Here is a 27,981-nt window from a genome sequence, read left to right as displayed (position 1 = left end):
GTCTGTTACTTGTGTCATTACGACAGTAGAGAAGGCAAGTCTATGTAAATATAGGTAGACTGAAGCTAAATCTAGATCAAAAGCCAAATTCACAGGGCAGGTAATATCTTCCTGGACATTTGAAGCCTGGAGAAATACTGGGGCAAATGCGAGATCGTTACATTACTTTAATAGTTACCCATATTTCCTGGAGCTGTAATCCTCATACCATTAATTACCCTAAAGTGGTAGTAATAAAGATTGTATTTCAAAATGGATACTCTATAGTACAATTATACTATGCACAGTAATTGGGGCATGAGGGCTTTCATGACAGCACAAGGGAAATCCAGAATGCTGTTAAGGCTATTCACTTCTTCCCTCCTTCCTTAAATGTGCTGCTAAAAACAACCATTTTCTATCATGTGAAAAAAGAAACATGAAAATTGCTGTGTGACTTTATGCACCTATGTCTCTGTAACAGATATGGTACAGGAATGAAATCCATTTTGCACACAATTATTCCTTCAGAGTGCTGAAGCCTTCACTTGGTGAGGATCCCTAATCAGCCCCATTTGTTTTATTTTTATTTCTTTGATTATTTACTAAATTTCTACCCCACTATCTCCCTGAAGGGCATTCAGAACCAGAATTCATCCAGAACCAGTGTTGTGAAAGAGTCAGGGCCCAATCCCATCCAATTTTCCAGTGCTGGTGCAGCCGTGCCAATGGTGTATGTACTGCATCCTGTAGTGGGGAGAGAGTCACAGAGGCCTCCTCAAGGTATGGGAACATTTATTCCCTTACCTTGAGGCTGCATTGCGACTGTACCGGTGCTGGAAAGTTGGGTACGATTGGGCCCTCAGTTCACTGACTTCAGGTCCACTAGAATAAGTGAGTTCTTAACCATGAGATGCTCCATCTCTCTTACCTTATTGCCCCTGCTGATAAATGCCCATAAGAGCCACTAGCTGCAGAACTGCTTCTGGAGTTGTTTATGTAAGCCACCAAGGAATTTGGGGAGGTTCGGATCATTGTCTGAAGATCAATGCTGGCATCGGACAACGGGGATATGGAAAGTGCTCGCTTTCGACTTAATCTTGGTGTCACTCTTGGGCTGGAGAATCTTGATACTGTGTGGGGAAAAAATAAAAGTCTATAAATTAAAATAGAATGAAGCCAGTGTTAATCTTTTTTGTTGTTGTTTGTTTCTGTAAAGCTAAATACCATAAAAACAGAAAATAAAACATCTAGCATTTTTCCTTTATCCTGTGGTAGGGATCAAGATTGTTCTGGATTTGAAATGAAGAGAAGTGAAAAACTCTGTGCAGAAATTCAAATTTGTCTCAAGGGCCATAGCTAAGTCAGCTTCTCCAAAGCAGCCAGTCATTATTGGTATCCCTCCTTTCCTCTATGGAGCTCAGGACAGTGTTCATGGAGATGATGATCCCACTTTATACACCCAACAATGTGTGAGGTGGTTCAGCAGAGAGGAGAGTAACTGGCTCAAAATCACTCACTGTCCTTCACTGCTGAGTGAGGATTTGAACCCAGGTCTCTCTGGACTGAGTTTTGTGCTGTAGCCACTATTCTGCATTGAGTCTCCCTTGTGCACCATCGTGATTCATATAAAGAGTTCTCCTCTGCAGGCCTACATTAGAATTAAGCTGGTCTATATTAAAGATTGTTGTAAGGAGTATCAATAAAATAAATGTGGACTTTTGTGAGCATTTAGGGAAATCCCTATATAAATAATAAGTAGTAGTATCCCTACAGCTGAGTGGCCATTTTAATTTGAATCATGCGGATGCCATTTTCCACATGTCAAGCTATTTATGTATAGCGGCTCATTGTGCAGGACCTAGGATCTTCACCTTGTGCCCCCCCCCCCAAGAAACAGTGGAGAAAGGAAATTCCTCATTGTGAATTGCCAAACTGAAACAGAAGAATGGAGAATAGCCACTGTATGATTGCATTTCAAGTGAAGCTGCTTGATGAGAATTAGATCATGCCTTGGTTCCAGGGACAGGAAGATCAGTGCAGAGTGCAGGCAGAATGTCAGCTCATTCCTACTGAAATAAAGAGGTTCTGCCACTGGCAACCAACAATCAAGGCAATAAAAAAGCAGACCCAAGAAGCTCAAGTTAGATAAAAGGAAGAGAAGTCAGGCCAGCCCCATGTGTCCTGGTAGGATCAAAGCACACCACCAAAGCTGAGATAGGGTGTGCATGTCTGGACATCAGGCTGGAGTTCACCCCTGCTCGGCAAAGCTAACTTGGCACTGAGGGCCAAGGGGTAGAAGGCCAAAGAGGAACCAGCCAAGGACGCTGCCAAAGGAAAACAGTTTTGCATCAAGGGCTGAATGCCTGCTGGTTGGGGTAAACCTAAGATTTAATGAGCGTAAGGCAGGTAGCAGTCATGGGCCATTTGTACAACAGGCAAGACTCTTTGCCTTCTGGCAGGTGTGGGTAAATTCACAGTCCTCAACGGAGCTGTTTGGCTTTCTTCAAAGAACTTCTCTATTTTGAGAATAAGCAAAGTAAGAGGAGGTAGTCAGTTTAAATCCTTCGTTTTGGGTCTGTCCTCTTCAGATGACTTCATAAGAGTTTGGTATTTAATTACTAGCTAGGTTGTTTGCTTTCCTTGCTAAAGAAAAAAACTAGTAATCTGTTTGCCTGCTTGATTCAAGGAATGGAGGCTGGACTACATTTGATATTTAGAGATGGATACCATTTGGGTCCAGGGCAATTCAGATGGTTGGAAGAGGCTAAGTATATTATATTTATTATTAGTGAAATATAACTTTGTATTTGCAGAATAGGTACCCTTATTTGGCTGGCCCTGTTATTCAAAGTTTTTCACCACTACTACAGTAAAAAAAAAGAGAGATAATCTATTTGGGCAGGATCCATTGCTTGAAGAGACACTCACTGTATTAGCAATTGTCAGAGTGATCTGCAGGAGTCGGACAACCAAATGTACACAGGAGTAGGTGACACTGAGAAAAAGGACAGAGTGTTCTCTTGTTAATTAGCAGTATTTAAGATCAGTTGTAAAGATCTAACAGGATCTAAAATCAGATGAAGGAAAAAGCCTACGATGAATTCAACATAACTTTTTGACTTACGGCTGATGTTGCGATTTACTTCAGTAGTTCCCAAACTGTGGGTCGGGACCCAGTGGTGTGAAGAGCCCTGATTTTTGGTGGGTCACCAAAGGATGATAGAAACATCAGATATTCAGTATTTTATTTTTAATAGAGTAGACTTGCTGCTACCATGGTATGTGATAGCATTTGGGGAAATGTGACACATCTGTACTTTTAACAGGCTACTATGTATATGCATTTAACAATGACAGTAAATGGGACTTACTCCTGGGTAAGCGTGAGTAGGATCGCAGCCTAGGATTGTTAAAAATTTTCCTGCTTGATGATGTCACTTCCAGCCATGACATCACTTCCGGTGGGTCCTGGCAGATTCTCATTCTCAAAAGTGGGTCCCAGTGCTAAATATTTGAGAATCACTGTGATGGAGTGATTTTAAAGTGTCATTTTAAAAAGTGGGTCCTGGTGCTAAAAAGTTTGGAAATGACTGATTTACATGAATGCTTTGGGGAACCATAGTCACATTTAATTATTATATGTTGAAAGAGGGTGATACTATTTATATGGGGCTTGCTGAAAAAGGGCTGCAGGACTGCACAGTCTTCCTATGCATAAAATCTATCATATATGGGTTAAACTGGAAATGCAGGAAGCCTCTTGAAAGGGTAGGTGCTCCGTTCTTTTGAGGTTTCTCATGTTAACATTGCAGGTTCCCTAGCTGGTTGCCAGTATTGCCAAGTTTTACCTGCAGTTGCGTGGGACAGCAGTATGAGCATCTCAAGCAACATGCACAGTAGAGATTGGAGCACCCAATGTGTATCTGACCCCCTTTCACAACACCTCTGTGTGAATGTGCTCTCGAGTGACAGCGAGTAGACTAATGAGGAGCCGTGCAGTGTCTTGCACCAAAGAGCCCTGATTGTGATTAGAACTTCAAGATTCTATTGTGATAGTAGAAGTTACACACACAAATACACACACACACAACCCACAGTTTCTCTCTGTCCAACCTCCTATCTTGCTAAGAGGAGGAACCAGGCTGGGTTTGACAGTCGTATTTGTCTCTGTTATTCCCGTACCTCAAGGGAGATCTGTTTATTAATGTGCCACTTCCCTTGATAAATTACGAAATAGAAAGAAATGCCTTGTACTCGTTCCTCGCTGCTTCTTCCTATGATTTATGCCCACAGTGTCAGATCCACCACTGGTCCCCATTAATTTGATGAAGGAAGAAGTCTTGATGTCCAACAGCAGCCTGGTTTTATTGGTGCAGCCATCTAGCACACCCCATTCACTGCACGCATAAGTAATTTTTTCCCCAGCATAAAACTCTGCTGGAAGCTGTCAGATTCTGCAGGTTGGCCTGGGACTCTTCCAGCACAAATCAAGTAATATGCATTTTATTACTGTCTGTTCTAATTTAAATCCTCCAGGTACTGCAGGCTGTGGGAAAAGGTGTTTTTTTGTTTGTTCTAGGGCGCAATCCTAACTACGCACTGGGCTGGTGCAAGTCCCTTGCACCGGCCCAGGAGGGTCTCAAATGTGCTGTAAAGTATGTTTGTGCCTCCATGGGAATAAGCTGGGCCACTGCAGGAATGTTCGCCAGCCCACAGAGGCTGAATCCAGTCTCTGCACTGATGGGGAATGGTAGGTCCACACTGGCTGAGGTTGGCTGGCGCAAGGGTCTGGGGAGGGTGGAGAGGAGATGGGGAGAAGGCGTTTTGGGGTGGGTAAGGGTGATCCTGTGGGTGGTCCCATGGGTAGGCAGGTGGGCAGCAGGTGGTGGGGCAAGGACCCAGCAGTTATGCCAAATCCTAACCCGGTTTCCAGGCAGCGTGGAGTGGCTCCAGACTGCTCTGTTCTGCTCAGATGCAGATCCAAGTAGACCCATTGGGGCTACTGCAGCTCTCCCTGGGGTAAAGGGAATTTTCTCCCCTTGCCTCAGGCCAAGCCTCAGCCAGACCCAAACTTGCACAGGATACAGCCAGGCCCGCTGGCCTGCCAGTTCCAGCACAAGTGAGGATTGTGCTGCTAATATAGTATCAATGATTCTGGCTTACGTTTTTACTTAAAGCCTCCTACAATTTCTTATATTTTATGATGGGTTCATGTGTTGAAGGTGCAACATTGACTTTGGATTACTGTACAGATGAATGATTTTACTCTCCCAGAGTAAACGTCCCAGCAGGAACAAAGCAAGGAAATAGAAAGTTTGTTTTTCCTCACAGAAAAGCAGCACACACATAGTTATGAGAAAATAACAGCAGTTGTTCACACATGAGAGTTTCAGTGATTTTTTTCTTCAATGAGTTTGTCTAATACTGCAAAACTAAAAGGCGCATTGTCCAAAATGCTCATGTGCATTACGAACAACTTGTCTTCCCCTTTTCCTTCCACGTTACCACATAGATAATATTTGAGAAAGTAATGTAAGCTTCATGGATGAAAATGGTAAGCTTTGTATAAGCTGTGTTTAAAGAATAAAAATTCTGCCCAAATGAAAACTTAGTTTAGCGAGCTCTGCAAATTAAGATAAGATGGTTATTTGGAGGGTTTTTACAGAATTTATTTGGCTTCTGCTAGTCAGTGCTCCCATCACCTCTCCTCTGGAACTCCTCCTATCACACTTTGTGGGACTTCCATAAATCCATCCTCATTTTGCACACTCTCTCAGAGGGATTCATTGTCAAACCTACCTTCATAGATGTAATGGCTAGAGAAAAATTTGCTGGCATTCTCAGGGCGCAATTCTAGAATGCTGTTGGGCTGATGCAAGTGCCTTGCGCTGTCCCAAGACAGTCGCAAAAGTGCTGCAAGGAGGATGGAGGCCGATGCAGGCCCTGATTCGCTGGTGTATCGGTAAGTCGGCTTAGCTCGGCGGGCATGGGAGTCTGGGGGGGCATGGGGATGGAGGCGTTCTGGGGCAGTGGGAGGGTGGGTGGTGAGCAGGCCCATGAGAGGAGAGGAGGTAAGCAAGGGGTGGGGTCAGGATCTGGCACTTATGCCGGATCCTAAACCCAGTCCTGTGCAGCCTAGGCCAGTCCGGGGCTGCTTGGATCTGCACCACCTCTTTAGGTAGCACAGATCTGAGTAGATTCTTTGGGGCTGCTACAGTGTGACAAAGTGTGCAGGAAGCGATTCCCCTTGCCACAGGCTGCTCAGATTTCAGCCCCAATTCTGCTTTGTATGCTCCGGGGCAAGTTAGTATTGGGCTGCCTGTGAGTTAAGCAAAGAGAGAAAGCTTGGGAATCTCATGGTGCTTTTCTTAGCAAGCCAACTACCTTCACAATGACCACTGCTATCCAGCATCCCAAGGCAGATCAGCTGATATTCAGGGTAACTTGAGAATATCAGCTCAGCCTTCCTTCTCTCTCTCTCTCTCTCTCTCTCTCAAAAGCAGGTTTCTTTAGAATGGCTTCAGATGCTCTTTTGCCATGTGAAAATGGAAAGTGTATGTTCTCTATGTTTCTCTTCCTCCTTAAGAACATCATGGCAGACAGTCTGAGCATCTACTCAAGAGGGATTAGGAATGAGGACAGCAAAGCCCAGATTTGTAATGTGACATTCTTGTGAAGGAATAGGAAGCAGGGAGAATCTGCTTCTGTGGAGCATGATATTATCCGAAACCAGTTTCAAGCAATCAGCTTGACACATGTCTGTGACTGTACCGCTCTGTAGGGGCCTCCCCACATTAGACCCTTCATCAGCAATTCACCTGAATCTATGTTAAGACCAATTCCCTTGCAAATGGTTGGCTTTTCTGTTGTTGCCTCCAAGGCAAGGCTGTTGCAGAAGGGTGGAGAGGGCCTGAGTGGGTTGGCAGAAGACCCTTCTGGACTGTTCCAAGACTTTCTTCTGAATTTTCAGCACTTCTAGAAATGTAGTTTCTCTCTAGTCCTTTTTACAGGTGGGTATATAAGAAAAAAAAATGCAGGCAGTATATTGCTTAGTAAGAAGTAACTTTTCTCTAAATTGGCCGGTGTTTGGCACATACAGTTTTAAGTTGCAATCCTATGCGCACTTACTTGAGCATAAGTCTTATGGAACACTATGGGGCTTACTTCCATGTTTATATATAGGACTGCGTTGCAAATGCATAAATATAAATAACACATTAAGGGCGCAGTCCTAACCTGCGCTGGAACAGGCAAGCCAGGAGGCTTGTGCTGTATCCAGCGCAGGATTGTGGCCAGAAGTGGTTCAGCCAGAGGTAAGGGGAAACGTTTCCCCTTACTCCTGGGTAAGGGCTGCTGGCCCCAATGGGTTTCCTTGGACTTGCGCCACCTCTGGAGGTGGCGCAAGTCCAAGGAGAGCAGAGCGACTTGAAGTCACTCTGTTCTCCCCGGGGAGACTGCTGGGGAGTCTCTGCCGGATCTCAGCCCCACCTCCTGCTCCCTGCCTGCCCGCCCCCAGGGCCGCCCATGGCCTGCCCTGGCCCATCACCTGCCCGTGCTTTACGGCACGTTTGCGACCCTCCTAGGCTGGCCCAAGGGACTTGGGCCGGCATAGGGCACAGTTTGGATTGCACCTTAAGAGTTCTAGATTTATTTTTATTTGGGGTTTGAAAGATACACACTGATTTATGCCTAACCCTACCTCCGTACATACAATAGTATACCTGTAGGCTCTGAACTCCAAATTTCTGCTATGGAGCAGCTCCGAAGACCTTCCACTTTTTCCACAGTGGAGAATAAAGCTGAAAGCAGCTGCTAACTGCTGTGGGCCTATCCTGCAGTCCTTCAACCTCCCTACAAAAGCCTTGGTGTGTCAGAAAGATACCCACTATACAGAAGCAACAGGAAAAAGGATGAGCTTAAATAACCATAGAACTACTGAAATCCATCCTCCCTCTTCCTCTGAAAATGGAAAATTCTATTCATAGGACACTCAAGCAGAAGCATTCCCATAAGACATCCAATCACAGCCAAAGGTGAGAAATATATGATCAAAGTGAGGTTTGTGTTTGACATAAGAACAATCCTGTTATTGCTAACCAGCAAACAGCCATAATCATTTTCACTAAATTGCTTCCTTATTAGCATTTTCTATGCTGTGGCATCATCTCTGTAGTGAAAGCCAAGCAATGAATGCTAAGCCAAGCCAAGGTATTACAAGATCCTTCCAGGGAGAACAAAAAAGTGGCTTTCTGTCACACAAGACACAAACATGGTTGTATAGCAATCCTTATACCTGTATGCGGAAATGGGATTCTTTTAGAACATAGGACTCAGCAGAGAAAAGATCTGAGAAAAGAGCTCTTGGAGACGGGGTGGAGGAAGTATCCCTTCAATCTTAAATGCTATTTTTAGCTGAACACACACGTCACTGAATTTCCTCAAAAGCAGAATTATGTTTTCAAGCTAAGTGCATGAAGAATAATCACAATTTTGAAAAAAAAAATCTATTCCACCTTGATAGCAACAAGCTGCTTATGATGACTAGTCATGTAGATGTTGACTTTATAATTTTTTGGGATTTAATCCATGTTTTGTAACCTACTAGGTTACAAAACATAGCATTACTGGGACCTTATATCCCAATACTGTATACATGGGAGCAGGTGAGATTAAAATAGGCCGCAAAATTTTGCCTGACATGAACGTTGATGTGAAAAATCCGTTGGTTCCTCCTGAGACTAAACATCTGAGGCATTTCAAGGGAAGCAAAAAGCATTTTGATAAGACTAGAGACATTTGAAATCTCTCAAGATAGTTTTGCACATGCCAGGTGGATATCACTTGAACAGAAATTGCTCTTCTTGCAGACTATAGTTTGTTAAAATAACAGCAGCCCGATCCTAGTTTATGGGCAAAATCTTGACTGCTGAGGTATGCTACCTGAGTCCTGCCTCCTCCCAGGTACCAACTCAGAAGCAAAAAGAGTGGCAGCTGTGGGAATGGGCCTTGCTAATAGGCTACTTATGCTGCAGTAAACAGCACCCTAAAGGTCTCCAAATGCACTCCTCTCCCTGCCCCAAGGTTACTACTAGTTTGTTTTCTCTTACTACTTCAGCTGAATGCATGTGGTACAGGCACACTGCCTAATTTATTCTGCCTGCCAACTTTGCACTTCTGGTTGCAGCGTTTTGGAATTTATTCATCACGAAAGTTAGAGACTTTCCAGACCAACAGCAAGTTGACCCTCCCCTTTAAAAATAAGGTGCTATTCACATAAAATCAACCTTGCAGACATAGGGCAGGACATAGGGTCTGCCTCATCATAAAGTGGTGTGAAGCAGTCATTCTTAGCAAGTTTCCGGAGAGTTCCAGGCAGGTGGCAAGGGAGGAGGGTCACGTTCTTGCTTTAAATCACTCTTTTATTCTGCCATTATAAATAAGTTCTAGTCCCTTGGGGATCACACTTACACAAGAGCACACACATTTTTGGTTTTTCAGGTGTCAAAATGCAGAAGGCAGCACTGTGGTCCAATTCCAGTCCTTTTGGATGATTGAAGTGAGGGATAGAGAGTTGATTTTGGCTGCTTTATTCATCCATTTAGGAGATCCAGGCTGCAATCCTAACCACACTTTCCTGAGAGTAAGCCCTATTGAACAAAATAGGCCTTACTTTTGAGTAGACCTGGTTAGGATTGTGCCCTCAGTTGGATACTCATCTGGGGCAAGTGTGTCCATCAAGAGGGCCTACTCATTATGAACAAGAGAAGGGATTACTGATCTCAGGCAAACCTAGTGTGAATTGAGCCTGGCTGGGGCCTAGAACATAATTATGTGGGTTACATCTGTTTAGAGAAGCTAACATCTATGTCCACTTCTAAAAGGGCAATGTTCACTTTACTTGTTTGCCTGGTCCCACTATCTCTCAAGGCTCATCTGCATCAACTGTATTTCCTGGGACATACCTTGGGAACAGCTAGCACAATCTCTGCCATGCTCAGAGTAGGATCCCTTCTTAGGGCTTCTCTCCTGGACTTTGTGACTGGGAAGTATCTTATTAAAGAAATACTTCTCCCACAATGTTCTTTCAGTGCCCAGCCAAACCTTCTGTGAGATACACTGCCTTCTGTGTGTTTGATGCTTGCAAGAGGAAGCTTGGATAAATTGGTACACAGCCCATTGGGGAAATCTCTGCCCTCCATTCCTCCCTTCTCGAAGTGATGTTGACTAGACCAGAAGTAGCCTACTTGCCAGAGTGGTTCTAGCTACTCTGTCCATTTTGTCCAGGAGCAGGCTGGACATCCTCTCCCAGCAGTATTTCAACTTGTGAGTAAGCACCACAGCCTACTGCTTGCCACGACAGCAAGAGCATGCCATCAAAAGTAATTGCCTATCCTGCTTTTTGTAATATGGATAGCAAACCAGAGGAGCACGAGAAGTAAGGGGGGTGGGTGGGAGCAACCTTAAAAGCTGATCTCATTCTCTGGAGGCTGCCAAAGCTATGTGTCCTCTTGCGTGACATTAACATAAATGCAGCTGTGCAGAACTGGAAACTGTACTCCATAGCTGCCCCCAGAGAAGAGTCCTGTGACACGTTAAAAGGCGAACTAGTGTATTGTGAAGTGAGCATCAGCAGGAAAGATTAACCAGATTCTTGATTCAGATTCTTCCAGACTGAAATACTGGAAGGTATACAGTAGGGATGTGATAAAGGAGTTTTCAACAATCTGAAACATGGAAGCAAATTGTTTTTGGCTTTTTTCCCCCCTTTGCTGAACCTCAACCCATCTGTCCATGTCTTTACCATTTTTCCAATCTTAGATGTGAAATGGGCTTTTGCCAACCAAGTTCAGGTCACAATGAATTGGTAAGTATTTAAGGTGCAGCTTCTTTCAATAGATTATATCCTGAGGTGTTCTTCTTCCTGTTATAGGGGCTCCTTCCACAGCAAGGAGTCCATTCTTCAGAGGAAAGGAACAGTAGGATAAAACCCCTTTGTCTTTTTTTGCTGCAACACACAAACATAGTTACCTGTACCTTGCTAATATTTGTTCCTGCAAGCTAGAATGTGACCAATAAAACAAAGGACTCAAATTGGCCACAAGGCTATGGAATTACAGAGGATTCTGTGCATATGTCTAAAGACTGCTGTGGAACTTTTTTTCTTGGTCTGGTAAACTTTTTTCCACCTAAGCCCAAATATGGTAATCACTTAGCACCTCAGGATGCAAGTTAGTCAAGCCTTGGTGATAAAAGTTTCTGTAGTGTTTTAGCCCTAGATTAGTGTTCCTGTTTTCTCAATTTCCAGTTGCAACAGCTTCTTTTGCTCTTGTTACAAGGAGAAACACAAAGTGCACAATCCAGACAAAGTCAAGCACTTGTAAGTCCCATTTATTTCCATGGGAGACTTAAGTATCTGTTTAGCTCTCTCCTACCAATGGGACTTAAACTGGGCATGCTTCAGTTTGGCTGAGATGCGTTCACAGAAACTGTCTTAAAAGCAAGCAAACAAACAAAATTCCATCAACCTCAATAACTAGAGGAAACAGTTATCACAAAAACTGTGCTGTTGAATTAATTCTTCACTTGCTTAACTGTTTTGAAGGGGCCCTTGCTGCTTCAGAGCATACAGCTGAAACCGGCAAAGCAAAGAACATGCTGGAATAAAACCATTTTGACTGCCCTTTGCCCTCCCACGTTATGAGGGGGAGTTCTGCATGTGTTTTCATATTATCAAGTGACCCGCTTTTCCTCATTAGCACCTTAAAGTCCTGTCAGCTCACACATAGCCTATCAGTACCTGATGCCAGAGTTTCACCTAGAATTTTGCATTATGTATGATTGTATGATTTTGACTGGATTGGTTCTGAATCAGGGTGTGGCCCTTTTTCCTCTGGTTCTACCATCTACATATGTCACAAAACAGGACCTAGAGATGGACACCAGAACAAGGAGTAGGAAGGTTTTTACCGTCCTGTGTCCCATCTTGTCTTTTAACAAAACCTAAACACACAGACACATACATAGCCACACACACACAGACACACTTTTACAACCAGAACACTATTATGAATAAAGTCATCTGCTAATTACAGATCAGCAGTGTTCTCTATTGCAACTAGGAACACAGTGAAAGAGCCGGACATCTGCTGAGGAGACAAGCGTTCAGCCAAGAGTGCTCTTGGGGTGTTCACAACTGAGGAAGGCTCAAGCTTCCTTTACTCACCATCTACAGGGCTGAGGTACTCATGAAGGTGCGTCGCACTGGCTGCTCCCCCACTCTGCATGAGGAGGTCTCCATAAGGATTTGCATGACTGGCCATGAGCGTCATCTGGTGATAGTAGTCCGCAGGGTTCGCTCCTGGAGGAGGAGGGGGCAGGCCAAAGAGACCTCTCTCTTTCAGATGCTCATGAGCTACTGTACAGGCAAAGAAAGACAGGGGCAGAGGAGGGGGGAGGGAGAAACAACAAGGCTAAAGTATTTCCACTGTGAGTAAAACTTCGGCAGTGACGTTAGATTCTCCCCTGTCCCTGCCAAAAGCTTGTAGTTACCACTCTGACGTTTACTTGGGACATATGCTCTCTGTGGACAAAGGACACCAGGCTGGGGCCCTCCACATTCCTCCATTTCCGCAAATTTATAAACAATCTCTTATTTCTACACACCCCCTCTAATAATCCTGCTGTATGAATACACTCTAGCAAGAGGGAGAGGGAGCGAGAGGAAGGGAGGAGAGATGGCGAGGGACCCAGGCGCAGTAATGCTGTCAGAATTAACATCCCAGCCCATTATGAAAGAAAAAGACAAACACAGCCCAGTTAATGAGAAGCAGCATAAGAAAATTAAAGCAGGGCTCTAATACACAGAGCAAGTGGTTTCTTTTTCTCTCTCCCCCCCCCCCTTTTAGTGCCTGGCAGTAGAAAACCATTTGGCTTGCCAGAACCAATTATCCTCACTTTTGCCCATTTGTGAATTTTCAAACCTGCCTCTCCGTTGGCTCTCCATTAACTTATTTACTGTGGCTTAAAAAAAAGAAGGGGAAAAAAAAGAAAAAGAAGGAAAACTGAAAGCCAACACAAAGGCCCCTTTCTAATACTGAGCAATAATAACATTTCTTTGCAGAGAGGAAGGAGGCTCCTGAGTAGTAGGAGGGAGAAAGACTACAAGAGCAATAAAACGCATCTGTAGTTTGCTTAGAGAAGAGGCTTGGAATCTTAACACTTGCTACAGAGGGAGACCTCTGGGATCCGCAAAACCAAGTCAGCAGCAACACAAAAACCAGGTTTTAAAAGATGTGTTAAGTCTGCCTGGCTGGAAGAGCATGTTCAGCATCCAGTTTTGATTCCACCTGGCTGAATTTTTGGCTTGAGCACAAATATAATTTAGGTAGAGATAGTACAGACTTTCCGCCCATCCTACCTAACTCCCCTTGCGGTGATGGAGCAGTGCCGGTGTAGCTTCTGCTGTATCCCGCAGGGGATTTTTGGCTGCTGGAGGTCTCCTTGGGGTAAGGGGACATGGGGTAAGGGGACAGCTGCAATGGGTCAACTCATACCTGCATCGGCAATATCACTGGCACAAGTCTGCGTTGATCTGTTCAGGTGGATCAGATCTGGGAGGGGTGTTTGGATAAGGCTCATGCTGGTACCACTAAATCTACTCCCTCCTGGGCCGATCCACCCACCCCTGCTCCTGTCACCACCACATTCAGCCTTGCCCTGCCCTGTTCAACTTCCTCTCTGCCCTCTCCCTCCCCTACACTAGACTTACTTGCTCCTTTGGTCTTCCTGACAACTGCCAGAGCTGACAGGCGTACTCCTGCCATCCTGTCAGTATGCCTGGGCCTCAAACTGTTGCAAATGCACTTTGCAGCACTTGTGCTACAGCGTGTGCTGGCAGAATGCGCATTCTGCCAGTGCAGACGCTCAACAGGATTGGGCTGTTTGTTTTTGGCCATACCACTCTTGCTTCACTGTACATATTTTTATTTACTTATCTCACTCTTGAGCCAGCAAGGCTCACAGTGCAGCTTACATAAAATCAAACAATGGGAAATCATTAAAACAGAAAAGGGTTGGGCGTTGGGGGAGATACACCTTGCCGTCGCCTTCTTCTCACAGGGCAGTTGCTGTTTCTCTGGCCACTATATGTCAAGAGGGACATGCCTTCTCCCATGTAAGTGGTGGACAAGTGAGGTGACTGCTATCCATTGTTGCTTCTTTGAGGAACTGGTAAGTGTTTCACCAAGTGCATTTGGCACTGACAGGGAGACACCAATGACTAGGAACATTAAGACTGGCTAGTACTCCTAATCATTTTTTAAAATCTATCTAGAAAAATCCACCTTTTCCCCAATCCAATCCTCTTTCTCTTCTCCAATCTAGCACAACACTAACAATGCTAAATACTGTTGCAACGGTGGAGGCTGCTTTACTGTTGTCACAAAGCAGCCTCTGCCAACACGTGCTGCAAGCCCACAGCTGGGGGAGCTCAGTGGCCTCCTGTATGTCAGCAGGCCCACAAACACCTGCAAGAGCAGGTAAGCCTGTACAGGGGGTTGTAGGGAGGCAGGAAGGGCGGAATAGGGCAGTGATGGGGTGGGGAGGGGGCGGATCAAGCTCAGGAGGGGGTGGGATCGATTGCAACTGCACACTGAATCCCGACCACCTTCTTGAACCTGAGGCACCTTCATGGTGCAACATGGACTTGCACCAACAATTGAGCTGGCACAGGTCCGAGTTGCCCCATAGCGGCTGCTGGGGCTTACCCCGGGGCAGGGGGACAGTGTCCCATTACCATGAAGAGACCTCAGCAGCTGAATATCCCCCACAGGATGCAGCTGAAGCCACACCAGAGCTGCTGCATCATTGTGTGGGGATTTAGGTAGGACAGACTGCTAATAAATTCCTGTGAAAGTGTCAACAGCACCAGTATAATTGAGGATGGTTTGCCTCAAAATAAATTGCTCTAGTAGAGGGACAGCTTCCTTCCTAGACACTACTGAGAGCTGTTATTATAGGGATATATGGTATATAGACAAAGTTTAAGACTATCTGCTTCATCAGGCTTGTGTGTCCCACTTACCATCAGCAGGGCTGAGGCCTCTGGCAGCTGAGATCATTGAGAGGGTAGGGCTGCTGTGCATGGATCGGAGGTAGTGTTCCATGTGGGGGTTCATGTAGGGGTGAGGGGGGTTAAAAGGTGATTCGGCAGGTCCCACAGGATGTGGAGAAAGACGGATGAGGGAGATGTCCGAGATGACAGGGCTTCCGCTCAGAGTAGGAGGTCTGTAAAGGAGGTACAAAGAAGTTCAATCAATATGAAGTTTTGTTCAGTCTCCGTTGCATTTTTTGGTGCAATTTTATGCTATGAAACAGAAAAACAAAGTTTCAGTCAAGACAGAACTTTCAGTCAGATTAACCATTGCTCAGATGCACTGATTACGGCCTTTTCATCTGGCTACATGAACAGCTACAGTGAAGGAGAATACCGAAGGTGTCTCACTTCCACACAATAGAGGCCAAGGGCTGTAAAATGATGAAAGAATGTCTTGTTGATTAATCATTTAAGCAATTAAATTTAAACAAATGTGCATCATGTCAAAACCTCAAGACAGGCAAACAAACCTTTATATATTGACAGATGTGTGAGATAACTTACAATTTACTACATAAAAGCCACCACACGTTTTTAGACGGTAAGGCTCTCTTTCTTCTTTCCCTATTATGGTAGTACACTAGAACCAACAGAACCTCAAAATAAACATGTGAGTCCTTAACACCAATCCTCTGGTTTATTAATTAGCATTGCTACTTGCTCATTAATCAGCAACACCTTTTTTGTTGATTAAACTAGCAATTAAGCTGATTACAGATTGCAGCCATCTCCAGGCCCTTCGTGTGGCTTGCCCTTGAATGTCAAGCTCACTGCAGGAGCTCTTTGGTTTGGGTGTTAAAAAAGAAGTGAAAGCTGAGGCACTTGTGATGATGTTCTCAAGCCAAAGCTAGCCTGGGAGCATGGGATGCTACCACTGGGCATGCCTTGACAAGCTCTATATTTTCCTAGACATTCTTTCTTCAAAAAAATAGATAATGTACAGAACTCACTGCACCAGAAGTAGTGAGGGCCACTAGCTTAGATGGTTTTGAAGGAGAAACAGTCTAAGGGTACAATCCTAACCCCTTACGTCAGTGCTTTCCAGCACTGGCATAGCGATCCCAATGGGACATGTGCTGCATCCTGCAGTTGGGTGTCACTCACTGAGGCCTCCTTAAAGTAAGGGAATGTTTGTTCCCTTACCTCAGAGCTGCACTGCCCTTATGTCAGTGCTGGAAAGCACTGACATAAGGGGTTAGGATTGCACCCAAATTCATGGACCTTTGGTCTGATCCAACAGGATTCTTCTGATGTTTCTATAATGTTGCACTAGGTGTAATGGGAAGAATGAAGCCTTTTAATAAACTACCTTTCGTGGAAAGAAGGCATAGAATTTCATGAGGATTTCCAACTTCTGCCTATATGTCCATTTTGTTAGCACAATTAAAGGGGAGATTAGTCAGTGTTCAGAATGCTCTGTTTAATGGCATGGGGCCTGCATATGTTATGTGTGGGGGCTGGGGGATAAGAATAGGCCCTCAGTTTGGCTGTACTTGTCGTAAGAGGCGACTAAACAGCCACCGGGTAGATGGGACTCATTAGCCTGGGAAGGCAGCTCATCTGAGAGAAGGAAAACTCTGATCCCAAACCTCCACTGCCTTGTGGCTATATCCAGTTATGGAAAAGGCTTCAGGAGTCAACCTTGAGGCAAAATCCGGAGCCGGAGTCCCTGAGGTAGTTCATGGCTGAACACAGTCATGTTCTGGCAACTCCTGCGACGTCGCTGGAGCCAACCGTATTGGCCTCTGCCTTTCCATTGGACCATTTCAGCAACGTGGAGAGGGGGGATTTGCTGCATGGGTAACAGTCTATCCTCCATATCTACTTTACCCAGGCTTTGCGCACTGGAGAGGACACTGTTCCAGAACCACTATTCAGAGCACGATACCATAGTCTTCCGAAACTGAAGGATGCCAACAACATGTTATGTGTGACATGCAGTGCGTTAGCATCCCCAGTATTTAAACTGTGACATCATAAGAACATACATAAGAAGAGTCCCGCTGGATCAGGCCAAGGGCCCATCTAGTTCAGCTTCCTGTATCTCACAGTGGCCTACCAAATACCCGAGGGAGCACACAAGACAACAGACACAACCTGTGTCCTGGTGCCCTCCATCATCTACACCAGCAAACTGTATGCAAAGTTCAGCAAAAGCCAAAGCTTCCTGTTTCAGGAAAGGATGCAGATAATAAGGGAGCTATGCAAAATCTTCCAATTTAACTCATATTGGTGGAAGGGGATAGTGGGGAGGGGAGAGAGAAATGAGCAAAGTGAATCAAAGCTTGTGTTTCAGATTTGGCTTGAGTTCATTACGAATAATCTCTGGCTCCATCTGGAAAAAATGAAATGGGATTAAAAATAAAAGAAGTGATGTCATTAAGAAAACATCTGACATTTTAATGCTGATGAAGGCTAAATTCAAGTGTGTAACTGCATTGGGGCCATGGGGGGGGGGGAGGTGAGAGAGGGTGGAATATAAATTAAAAGCAGTCCCAGACTACTCTGACCCATGGAGCCTGACTTAATGCATAAGCCTTGAAAGAAATTCTCTTACATACACAATAAGCTCCCTCTTCCATCAATACTCACAGTTTCTCCCAACAGGATTGTGAATGCCTTTGATGCAGGCTTGAAACTATGTATTACTTGGTTTATGACCCTTTTGAGTCTATTCTGATCAGACTAGGAGGCCAACATTAACAATATCCAGGGCTTGCTTTTCATTTTCATCCTAGACTTATAGTGGAAGGAGGTGAGTTCTTTCCGCCACTCTGAACAGATAAGCTCTATGCTGGTCAAAAAGCAGAATGCAAGGCTGGGATCAAGGTTTTAGCTTGAATGCAGGCTGCACTGGGAGGAGTGGTCGTGTGTGTCAGGCATCCCCACATTCATACTTTGTGGTCACTGAGAAAAGTCATTGAGAAAACTCCACAGAAGAAGTAAGAAGCACCTGCTCTAAATACCTGCAAATGTAATACAGAGGAAAGAAGCAGCACCTGAAACATTTGAGAGGCTTTCACTGACTACTCTTATCAAAAAAGGTCTGCAAGCATCCTGTCCTCAGAATGGACAGCCCCACAGAAGGTCTAACCATGCAGCTGGTATGTGTTCACTTTTAGCATAAACCTTTTTTCTGCCTCTGCTCCTTTTGATTCCAGACCATAGACTAGTGAGGGTTGTTGGGATGTTTTAGGAAAAAACAATAACTCTAATTTATAACTCTTTCATACTGACCCCCTTGCCATCAGGTTTCCCCAGGAAGTCTGCCCAACCCTTGCATACCAATTCTCAACCAAGGGTATGGAGTCCAGTTTTCTGTGCAGCACAATTTCCAATCTAGCTGCTACTAACTGAAATATAAAGTTTTTATAAACTGGAATGATTTCCCTCAAAGATGAACAGAAGAACCAGTCTGGTGATATGAATGCTCAATACCAGTAAGATCTTTACAAAAAAAGGGTTTTCCCAGTAACTTGCAACCTGGTCACATAACTACCACATGTGGTGCTTATGTATCTTGTAGCAAGTGGTATAGCACTTGTGCTCCAGTTTCTCCAATGGGTGGGACTAATGTTATGAATATGGTGCAGTACCATCTGTGGCTAAATTAAAGTGAGCTTTCTTGCTACTGATCAGTCCTGCTACTGATTTAAACGGTTTCTTGTGCCAAATGTTTTCCCATGAGTGTTCATAGAAATCTTCCCCTAGATCTTCTCCCCACACGATCTTCAATCCCTTGAGAAGGCATCTTATAGGGAAACAGCAGTATCAGGGAAAGGATATGAAATGGGAAGGTGGTATTGTGGGACAGGTCATCACCCACCTCCTTCCCTCAGCACCGTAATCCCATCTGATTCCTCTTCCACAGAAGCTATTTAAAGAACAAAATGTAACTCTCCCGTGCCATGTATAGTTGTGCTCAAAGGCAGGCCCAATAACTGAAAAAGTATTTTTGTTTTAATTTCGTTGGGCATGGCAATGAAATATAGGTCAGTTGGCTACTTATCAGTAATTTATTCAAAACAGGTATTTGCTGGGAAACAGCTTTGGTCAGATCATACATTGTGATATGTGGTCAAAACCAATGGAGGTGCAGGCAAAACATTTCTAGAGATTATGGGCCCAATCGTATCCAATTTTCCAGTGCTGATGCAGCCATGCCAACAGGGCATGTGCTGAATCCTGTGGTAGGAGGGCAGTGACAGAGGCCTCCTCCAGACAAGGGAATGCCCTTTCCCTGGAGATGCATTGCAGCTACACCAACACTGGAAAGTTGGATAGGACTGGGACCTTTGTCTGCAGTTAATTCTAGGGGTTTTGGATGAGCCATGATTTCACTGGCTTGAGGTATGGGGCCTGGGAAAGAAAGATCACAGGAAAAGAGATGTGTCTTGCTTTAAGTATAATTTGCAGCCATGAGAAGAGAGGGTCTCAAATTATTTCACCAGCTGTCAATAGTTTTCCTTACTGGTTTTCCCACATTCTCACCTAACTGTCAACATTGAAGGCCACCCTACTGACTTAGGGCCTGATGTACATTCCTCCACAGACAAAGGAAAGGGAGGCAGCTCAGCAGTTGCTGTGTGCAGGAATGGTGCACTAGCAGAGATATATATTAGGAGCTGACACCAGACACATATAATCAGTAGGGCATCAGGACTGTCATCAATTTTCCAGGGCACTATCAACTCCCTCCATGTTTGCAGGCTAAGGAAAACCAGCCTATAGAAAGAAACCAGGTTAAATGTTCTTAACATCTGTGAAATTTTGGATGCAGCATAAAATGGCACCAGTCCCAATTTATGCTGTATGGTCAATGTCAAATGCTCTGCAGTATAGTGAACAGTAAAAATCCCAGTTGGGAAATAAGACAATATTCAAATCCATGACAGCAAATATCCCTGTTCACAGAAGTGTATCCCACTGAGAACTAATAATTCTATGATCAGAACAGAGTACAGCTCTGTGCATGAGCTGTAGAACTTACGATCCACTGAGGCTGCAATCCTATTCTCAATTACCTGGGAGTAGGCCCCTTTGAGTATAATGAGACCAACTTCTGAGTAGACACACATGGGATTGGGCTCTAAATTGCACTGGGAAGAAGGGCCATAGTTCAGTGATAAAGCACATATTTTTATATGCAAAATTTCCAGGGTTCAGTTCCAGTATCTCCAACTAGCAAGGCTGTGAAACCCCTTATCAGAGACCCCTTATCAGAACTCATGGAGAGCTGCTGCAGACGGAGTAAACAGTAATGTGCTAAAATGGACCAGTGGCCCAACTGATTGTGATGTCACTTCATATATTTAATATAGCCTTGAAGTGTGGGTATTGAGGTATTGAAAGGTATTGTAGGTATTGAAAGGTATTCAAAACAGCAATATTATAATGCCATTGTACAAATCTATGGTAAGGCCACATGTGGAGTATTGTGTCCAGTTCTGGTCACTGCATCTCAAAAAGTATATAGTGGAAATAGAAAAGGTGCAAAAGAGGCAACTAAGATGATTGCTGGGCTGAGGCACCTTCCTTATGAGGAAAGGCTATGGCGTTTGGGCCTCTTCAGCCTAGAAAAGAGATGCCTGAGGGGGGACATGATTGAGACATACAAAATTATGCATGGGAAGAATAAAGTGTATAGAGAGATGCTCTTTACACTCTCACATAACACCAGAACCAGGGGACATCCACTAAAATTGAGTGTTGGGAGAGTTAGGAAAGACAAAAGAAAATATTTCTTTACTCAGTGTGTGGTTGGTCTATGGAACTTCTTGCCACAGGATGTGGTGACGACATCTGGCCTGGATGCCTTTAAAAGGGGATTGGACAAGTTTCTGGAGGAAAAATCCATTACAGGTTACAAGCCATGATGTGTGTGTGCAGCTTCCTAATTTTAGAAATGGGCTATGTCAGATGCAAGGGAGGGGAGCAGGATGCAGGTTTCTTGTTATCTGGCATGCTCCCTGGGGCATTTGGTGGGGCCGCTGTGAGATACAGGAAGCTGGACTAGATGGGCCTATGGCCTGATCCAGTGGGGCTCTTCTTATGTTCTTATGTATTATGGCCTGCCGAGTGCCTGAGAATCACTTTGTTTTCACTGTTCTGAGTGTTCCAAGTTTCAAGAAGGCAGGAAAAGCAAGTTGATTGATGCCTTGATGAGACACCATGCAGTGTTTAGCTTGATGGGTCACAAGACGTGAGGGCCTGATCGTGTACCTGTTGGTTGTAAAACTCCTTTGTGATAACTGTCTCTCACAATGTATTTCTCCAGGACCTCAAACATGACAGCCCCCAACATGCCTGACAGAACAAATAATAGATGCCAAGTACTGTAATTTGGATCAGTAAGGTGACCCTCAACAATGCAGGCCACAAAGAAAACAAGCGTTACCAAGGACAGAAATTAGAATTGAGACAGGGCCCTTTGAAACCAAATTAAATTAATGTGGTAAAGACAAAACTTTGATTCAGACTTAATGATTTTTGTTCCTGTTTAACATGCCTCAGAGCCCACTTTATAGGCATATGTTTCCATGTTACATCAAAGGAAGTAAACATTCTGCTTCAGGTCCTAATATCCTCTTTTATCTAATTATCTTACTTTTTCATTTTAAGTCCTGTAAGCCTTACCTTTCTCGCAAAGCTTTCTACAATAATGTTGGCTGAATTGGCAACTCATAAGTTCTTATTAGCAGATTTTCTTTTTCTCATCTGTGAAGTCCATTTAAGAAATCTGTACATATAAAAGCTGATTCCCAACATTCTGTCATCCTCTAGTGTGGCCAAGAAACCGAAACCAGGATGGAACTATGTAGATAAGAACAGGCATGGTTTGTAATGGTCGGGGGCCATATCCCATCCAACTTTCCAGCCCTGATGTAGCTGTGCCAATGGGGTGGGGGCTGCACCCTGCTGTGGGGAAACAGTTATGAAGATCTCCTCAAGGTGCAGGAATGTTTGTTTGCTTACCTCGGGGCTGCATTGAGACTGCATCGGCACTGGAAAGTTGGGTAGGATCAGGCCCTTTGTTAGCAAAGGAACAGATTTAGCTCCCATCCTCATGGTGTTCTTTAGCCTCACCGTACTTTCCCCTATTTAACTGAAAGGTTACCATTCATTCCTATAGGGAAGAAGTAAAAGTGTTGCACTAGGAGATACTATTGCCGTGTGGTAATATATGCCTTCTAGCCTTCATCTGGGTAAACTGGTCCTCACAGGAATCTCATGGTGGGACACAATATGTTTGTGCATGGACTATACTGTACCATCTACCAATTGTTCCTTGAAAACATGAGGCTCCAGTATACTGTACACATAGGACCCAATTCTAATGGGCTTCTGTGCTGTTGGAACTTGTGTTTGTCAGTGCTGCATACTTTATGGCTGTCACAAAAGACAACATGCTATACAGCTTGGCCTGGCTGCCACTGCAAGCAGCAAGTAGCCAGGGCCACATTCCAGTGATTCAACAATGAGTCTTGGCACTAGTAAGTCATGGGGGGGGGGGCAGGCAGGAGGTGGGCAGTATGGGCGGCTTGGGTAGTACCAATATCCTATCTCCCTTCCCAGCTTCAGTCCATCTACTCTGGTGCACTTGGACCTGTGCCACCAAAGTAGCTGGCACAGGTCCAAGTAGACCCATTGGGGCAGTAGACACTTGCCCCAGAGTAAGGAAACAAATGTTCCTTTACCTCGAGGAGGCCTCCAGGACCCAAAATAGTCAGGATGCAGTGCATGCCCCATTGATGTGGCTGCATCAGTGCATGGGGTTAGGTAGGATTGGGTTGCTACATACCCACACACACACACTCCATGATGATAACAAGGCATTTTGCTAGTCAAAAATATTTTTGTCTGCAGGGGGCCCTCATTATATGTGTAGGCTCTGTTTGTATAACCCCTGCAAATACCAGAATGTTCAAATCCACTGATTTGGCCCCACCTGGACCCTCTGAACTCAACCGAAGTTGTGCTCTGGTCAGGTCCTGGTCTGGTCAGGTGATCTGAGAGCAAGTGAGGCTGTGCATGGCCTTCCCGATCCTCAGAATGCCCGTTTCAGGCAAAAAAACAGAACATCCGGTTTCTTGGGAAAGTTGGAAGTGACATTTTTATGCTTTATGAGGCATCCTGAGGCCTGGGGAAGCCACGCAGGACTTCAGGTCCACGTTGGGCCCAAATCCATGGATTTGAACAACATGAACGATCAAATTCATGGGCTCAGAATCAGCGGATATTGAGCACCTACTGTATTTGTTTTTGGCAATAGTGAGGAGAGTTTTCACAAAAGAAAGATGTGGCAGGAAGGTTCTCAGTTTGCAGTGCTAAAGGCAGCAGCGGTGGGGCCTCTGTAATTGGCAGTATGCCAGCACAATGGGCCCATGGGATTGGGCCATTAATGTATTCCAAAAGAGGCATACTTCAAAGTTTGTGTTCACTCTCCCCGCTGAAATCCAGAGGACTGTCAGAAATGTTTAACTTGGGCTGGGCTGTGTCTTTGTCTCTTAAATATGAGCCTAGCTTCCTTCTAATAGAACTCTTCCATTATAATGATAACAGTGCGCCGTTGTCTAAGCAGGGGTCTCCACCAGGCATCATCCTCATTCTCTCAGCACATGCCTCTCCTTCTCATGCAGACGCATATCTATACACAATTCCCATTCTGTGTGACCCCAAGATCACCCTGTTTCCATTACAACATTGTTGTAAGCTCAACCAGACTTGCTTCAATGCCAACCCTAGTCTGTTATTCCCTTTGCGGAGTGGTAATAAAGAAATCACTGTTTTAAGTTGACGAAGAGCAGATTTCTTACTAAGTAAACACTGATGTTTGGGTAGGGAAATTAAGTTATAAAACTGTGTCTACAAAGAGACACCAAACTACAGATGGACTTTGTTAAGGCACAACAATACAATACTATCCACGTTGGTTAATTCAATTGCCGGCTACTTAACAGGTTGTTTGTTTTAAATCCAGATTTTTCTTCTTCTTCTTCTGTAGCTGGACAGATTAGAGAGTTGATTATATCAGGCTTCTTAACCACTGTGTTCTAGTGGAGATGTTGCTGCTACCACTATTGTCATCCATCGGTATACAATTGTTAGAACTGAAAAAAAATCCCAGGTGCCTGAACATGTGATACTGTGAAAGTTCCTGTTCCTTTTTTAGCTCAGCAGTGTGGGAGTCTCTTGCACTGTTAAAGTAATAACCCTGAGGTCACGTGGGAAAGGCTGACATGGTTACTTCTCTTGCCGGTTTCACCACAGCTCCCAGGAAGGCAATGCCAGTGAGAGAAGTGACTCTGGTGGTTGCTTCTTCCACATTATCTCAGAGTGGCATGGAAGGAATTGCAACAAAGCAGCACCTACACTGCAATAATAACGTAGGAAGTGGCTCACAGAATTATGACATTTTCCCATCCATGTGCAAGGCTGGCAGGCAAGTAATTGAAGCCGGTCCACTAAACGTTAACTTTGAAACGGCTGAATTTAATTTTTTCAGGCTCTAACACTGCTGCTGCTCTTACTGCTTCCGCCACCACTGAAGTCCCTCCCTGCACTCAAGTGGCCTTGCAACTCACTCCACAGCACAGCTAACAAAATGGCCAACTGCACCTTTGGAAAGGGCCAGTAACTCTGTGTAATAGCACATGCAGAAGACCCCAGGTCCAATCCTAAACATCTGCTGTTGCAATCTACAGAAGCAGGGTTGAAAGAGCCTTTAGAATGAACTCCTGGAAGGCTGCTGTGAGCCAGAGTGAGCAGAGCTGGGTTGATGGTCTGAGTCAGCACAAAGCCACTTCATACACTGGGTACATCAAGAGCAGGTGCAGTGTGCCTAAGCCTCATTCAGTCTTTCAAAGTACCATTTCCCAACACAATGCCCCCCCCCTTTTAATGTGCTACTTTTAGGGCTTGGATTGAACTGCAAGAGTGACACTATTACAGAATAAAAGTGTCCAGTGAAAAAAAGAACAGGCAGCAGTTTTCTGGCTTCTCTTTCCTTCCACTGCAGCAGACCAGATGGTATGTTGGTCTCCAGGCTTTTTAACAGGATATCTGGATTTTCTACAGTACTTCAGGGGCTTGAGCATTCTTCTATGAAGCCATTTTGGCTTGAGTGTTTAGGGTCCCAGGGGACAGCCTGTGTTCCAGGATCCCAAATTAAGGCAAAAGAACATATTAAAGATGGCTTTTGTTTCTAGTAGTGGCTGATAACTTCTGCTTATTAAATTGTACACTGTCTCACAGTTCCTAAAAGGGTGAGATAAGTACAATTTAATATGCATAGTGTTTAGAAACTGTGTAAGACATCTACAATTGATCATCAGATTAATATGCCAGGCTTTGCAGACACATAAAAGCAGGCAGCCCACCTGAGGCATGGTAGTTGAGAAGCAAAGAGGACAAGGAAATCAGAATTTGATCCACAGGCTAAAACCCGTGACGCCCTCAAATCTGCATCTGCTTCTGTTCATGGGTATGTCTGTACACATCCCAAACTGGATCTCACATTGAGACAGACAGATCTTCTGGCATTGTACTGATTTTATTTGAATATATTTGTCACTTTTTGTCATACAACCTCAAAGTGGCTAATGTTTTCAATTTAAAAAAAAATAAAACACATAAAACACAAAAACAAACAAAAAACCCCCACACAAAATATAGAGTTAGACAGTATAAAATCACAGTTCCGGGAGGGATGGAACATCCTTACTCCACACCTTATTCCAAAGGCTCCACTAAACAAATGAATCTTAGATTCTTTTGAAGACAAAGAAGGATAAAGAGGGTGCATGAAGTTCTTGGGGGTACTGGGTACTGCCATGGAGAATACCCTTTCCTGCACTCACTAACCAGCCTTCAGCAGAGCAGCATGCGGAGCAGAGTCTGTCCTGAATATTGAAAAGGATACTCATGCAGGAGCAGGTATCCTTAAGGTTCTGTGGCCTCAAGCTATTTAGGGCTCTAAATACATTGACCAGCATCTTGAACTGAACCTGGAATCAAATAAGGCGCTAATGTAGATCATAAGTGCATGAGAGCCCAATCCTGAGGGCTTTGAGTGCTGGCACTGAGCTCCTGTGCTGGGTGTCATAAACGTACTGTAAAGCATGTTTACGGCACCCTCTATGTAGGGAGTGCTGGCGCTGGGCCCAGTGCTGGATGGATGCTGCCAGGAGCAAGGGAAGAGCTCAGGGCGGCAATAAAGACTTTCAGGAATGGGGGGAGGCATTCTGGGGCAGGAGAGGCACCAGCCTGGGAGGGGGATGGGACTGGCAGAGCCCTGCTCTGCCATATCAGGCTGCAAAGTCTGACACAGAAATTCCCAAGTCTGCACCGGCAAATTGCCAGCGCAGATTTGAGAAGCCCCATTACTGGGCCTGGAGCTTTTCTCGCGGGAAGGGGACGAAAGTCCTCTTCCCCCAAGGAGAACTCCAGCAGCCCCAATGGTGCAGCTGGATAGAGCTGTAGCTGTTCTGACACCACTGAACCTGGCAGTGCTGCTGAATATAGGATTGGGCTGCCCATGCCCATGCCCTCTAGCAAGAAAGGCAGGGTAAAAACTGAAATAAATAAATAAATAAATAATGTGCTTCTTGGGGGACAGTTAGAGTTCTACCCAAGAAAGCCTCATTAGCATCAGAAGCAACATTTTGTCCCAGTTACACTTCCCAAATGCTTTTCAGGGGCATATTAGATTGAAATAAGTTTGAATGTACATGTCTCTGAATGCCAGATGCAGGTACTTGTCTTGTGTACTCCCTGAAGCATGTGGCGGACCCCTGTGAGATGCAGCAAGCTGGACTAGATGGGCCCTTGGCCTGATCCAGGAGGTTCTTCTGATGTTCTTATGTTCATGTCCTTGAATTTGTGTTTGTTTGAAAGAGGGATGGAAAATAGCCCGAATCTGGGGCCCTCTTTACTGAAATTACGTACTATGACGTACACCATATGATTTTTACCATATAGCAGTGGACAGAAGGCTTATTTTTGACAGCATAATGTTTACGGTAGGCTGTCAGCATGTCGCATGATGTAAACCCCTATGTGAGCCAAATAGCTATTATAAAGTATGTTCTTTACATAAAACATTCAGCAAGTTTTTTTAAAGGCATGCTTAATCTGGAGTGCAAAAACAAAAAATCATTTTTCAACTTTAAAGTAGAATATGACTCATTTTTAAAAGAAAAATTTGGCTGCAATCCTAACACATTAGACATTTGCCAGTAACATTAAGCCAATCTAACTAGGTTCTTATATATATATATAAGTCCACTTATACAGAAGTGGGCTGGCTCCCACTTTTGTAAAATATATATATATATATATATATATATATATATATATATATATATATATATATATATATATATATATATATTACAAAAGTGGGAGCCAGCCAGATTTTCTAGAAGCCTGTTGGAGGGGAGTGGGGGAACAAAGAGAGATGGAAATCTGAGTGCACAAACAAAAGGGGGGGGGGTCCTCTTGCTTTATTCTGGTTTCTTTGCCCAGATCCTTCTAAAAAAATATTATAATAGCAGAGTCTAGTTGGCAACCTTCAGTCTCGAAAGACCATGGTATCGCGCTCTGAAAGGTGGTTCTGGAACAGCGTCTAGTGTGAATATAATAGCAGAAGCTTTCAGAATTCAACTTTTTTCAAAATTCTTTTCCACAACAGTTTATACAGTGTATATCACAGCCCTTATTTTAAAAGGTAACATTTTAAAACAATTGCCCTTTACTCCACATGCAACTTCATATCCCGTTTCAGAATTCCTTCTCTTCAAGAGGGATGTCAATGGGACTCACTGCTGGGTGGGTAGGATTGCAGC

General features: G+C 44.4%; 1 protein-coding gene across 1 annotated transcript in view; it reads right to left on the bottom strand.

The window, feature by feature from the left end:
• Positions 1–27,981, bottom strand: part of GLI2 (GLI family zinc finger 2) — a 252,068-nt gene that overhangs the window by 27,643 nt on the left and 196,444 nt on the right. Inside the window, exons 4-6 of the mRNA XM_066632346.1 lie at positions 15,065–15,267; positions 12,206–12,397; positions 911–1,112 (exon numbers count right to left, since the gene is read on the bottom strand). Of these exons, the coding sequence (XP_066488443.1) occupies positions 911–1,112; positions 12,206–12,397; positions 15,065–15,267 (597 nt within the window). The remainder of the gene's footprint in view (positions 1–910; positions 1,113–12,205; positions 12,398–15,064; positions 15,268–27,981) is intronic.

Source organism: Tiliqua scincoides, chromosome 1 (genome assembly GCF_035046505.1).
Source record: "Tiliqua scincoides isolate rTilSci1 chromosome 1, rTilSci1.hap2, whole genome shotgun sequence".
Classification (NCBI taxonomy): domain Eukaryota; kingdom Metazoa; phylum Chordata; class Lepidosauria; order Squamata; family Scincidae; genus Tiliqua; species Tiliqua scincoides.
This window is presented reverse-complemented; position numbering and strand designations above follow the sequence as displayed.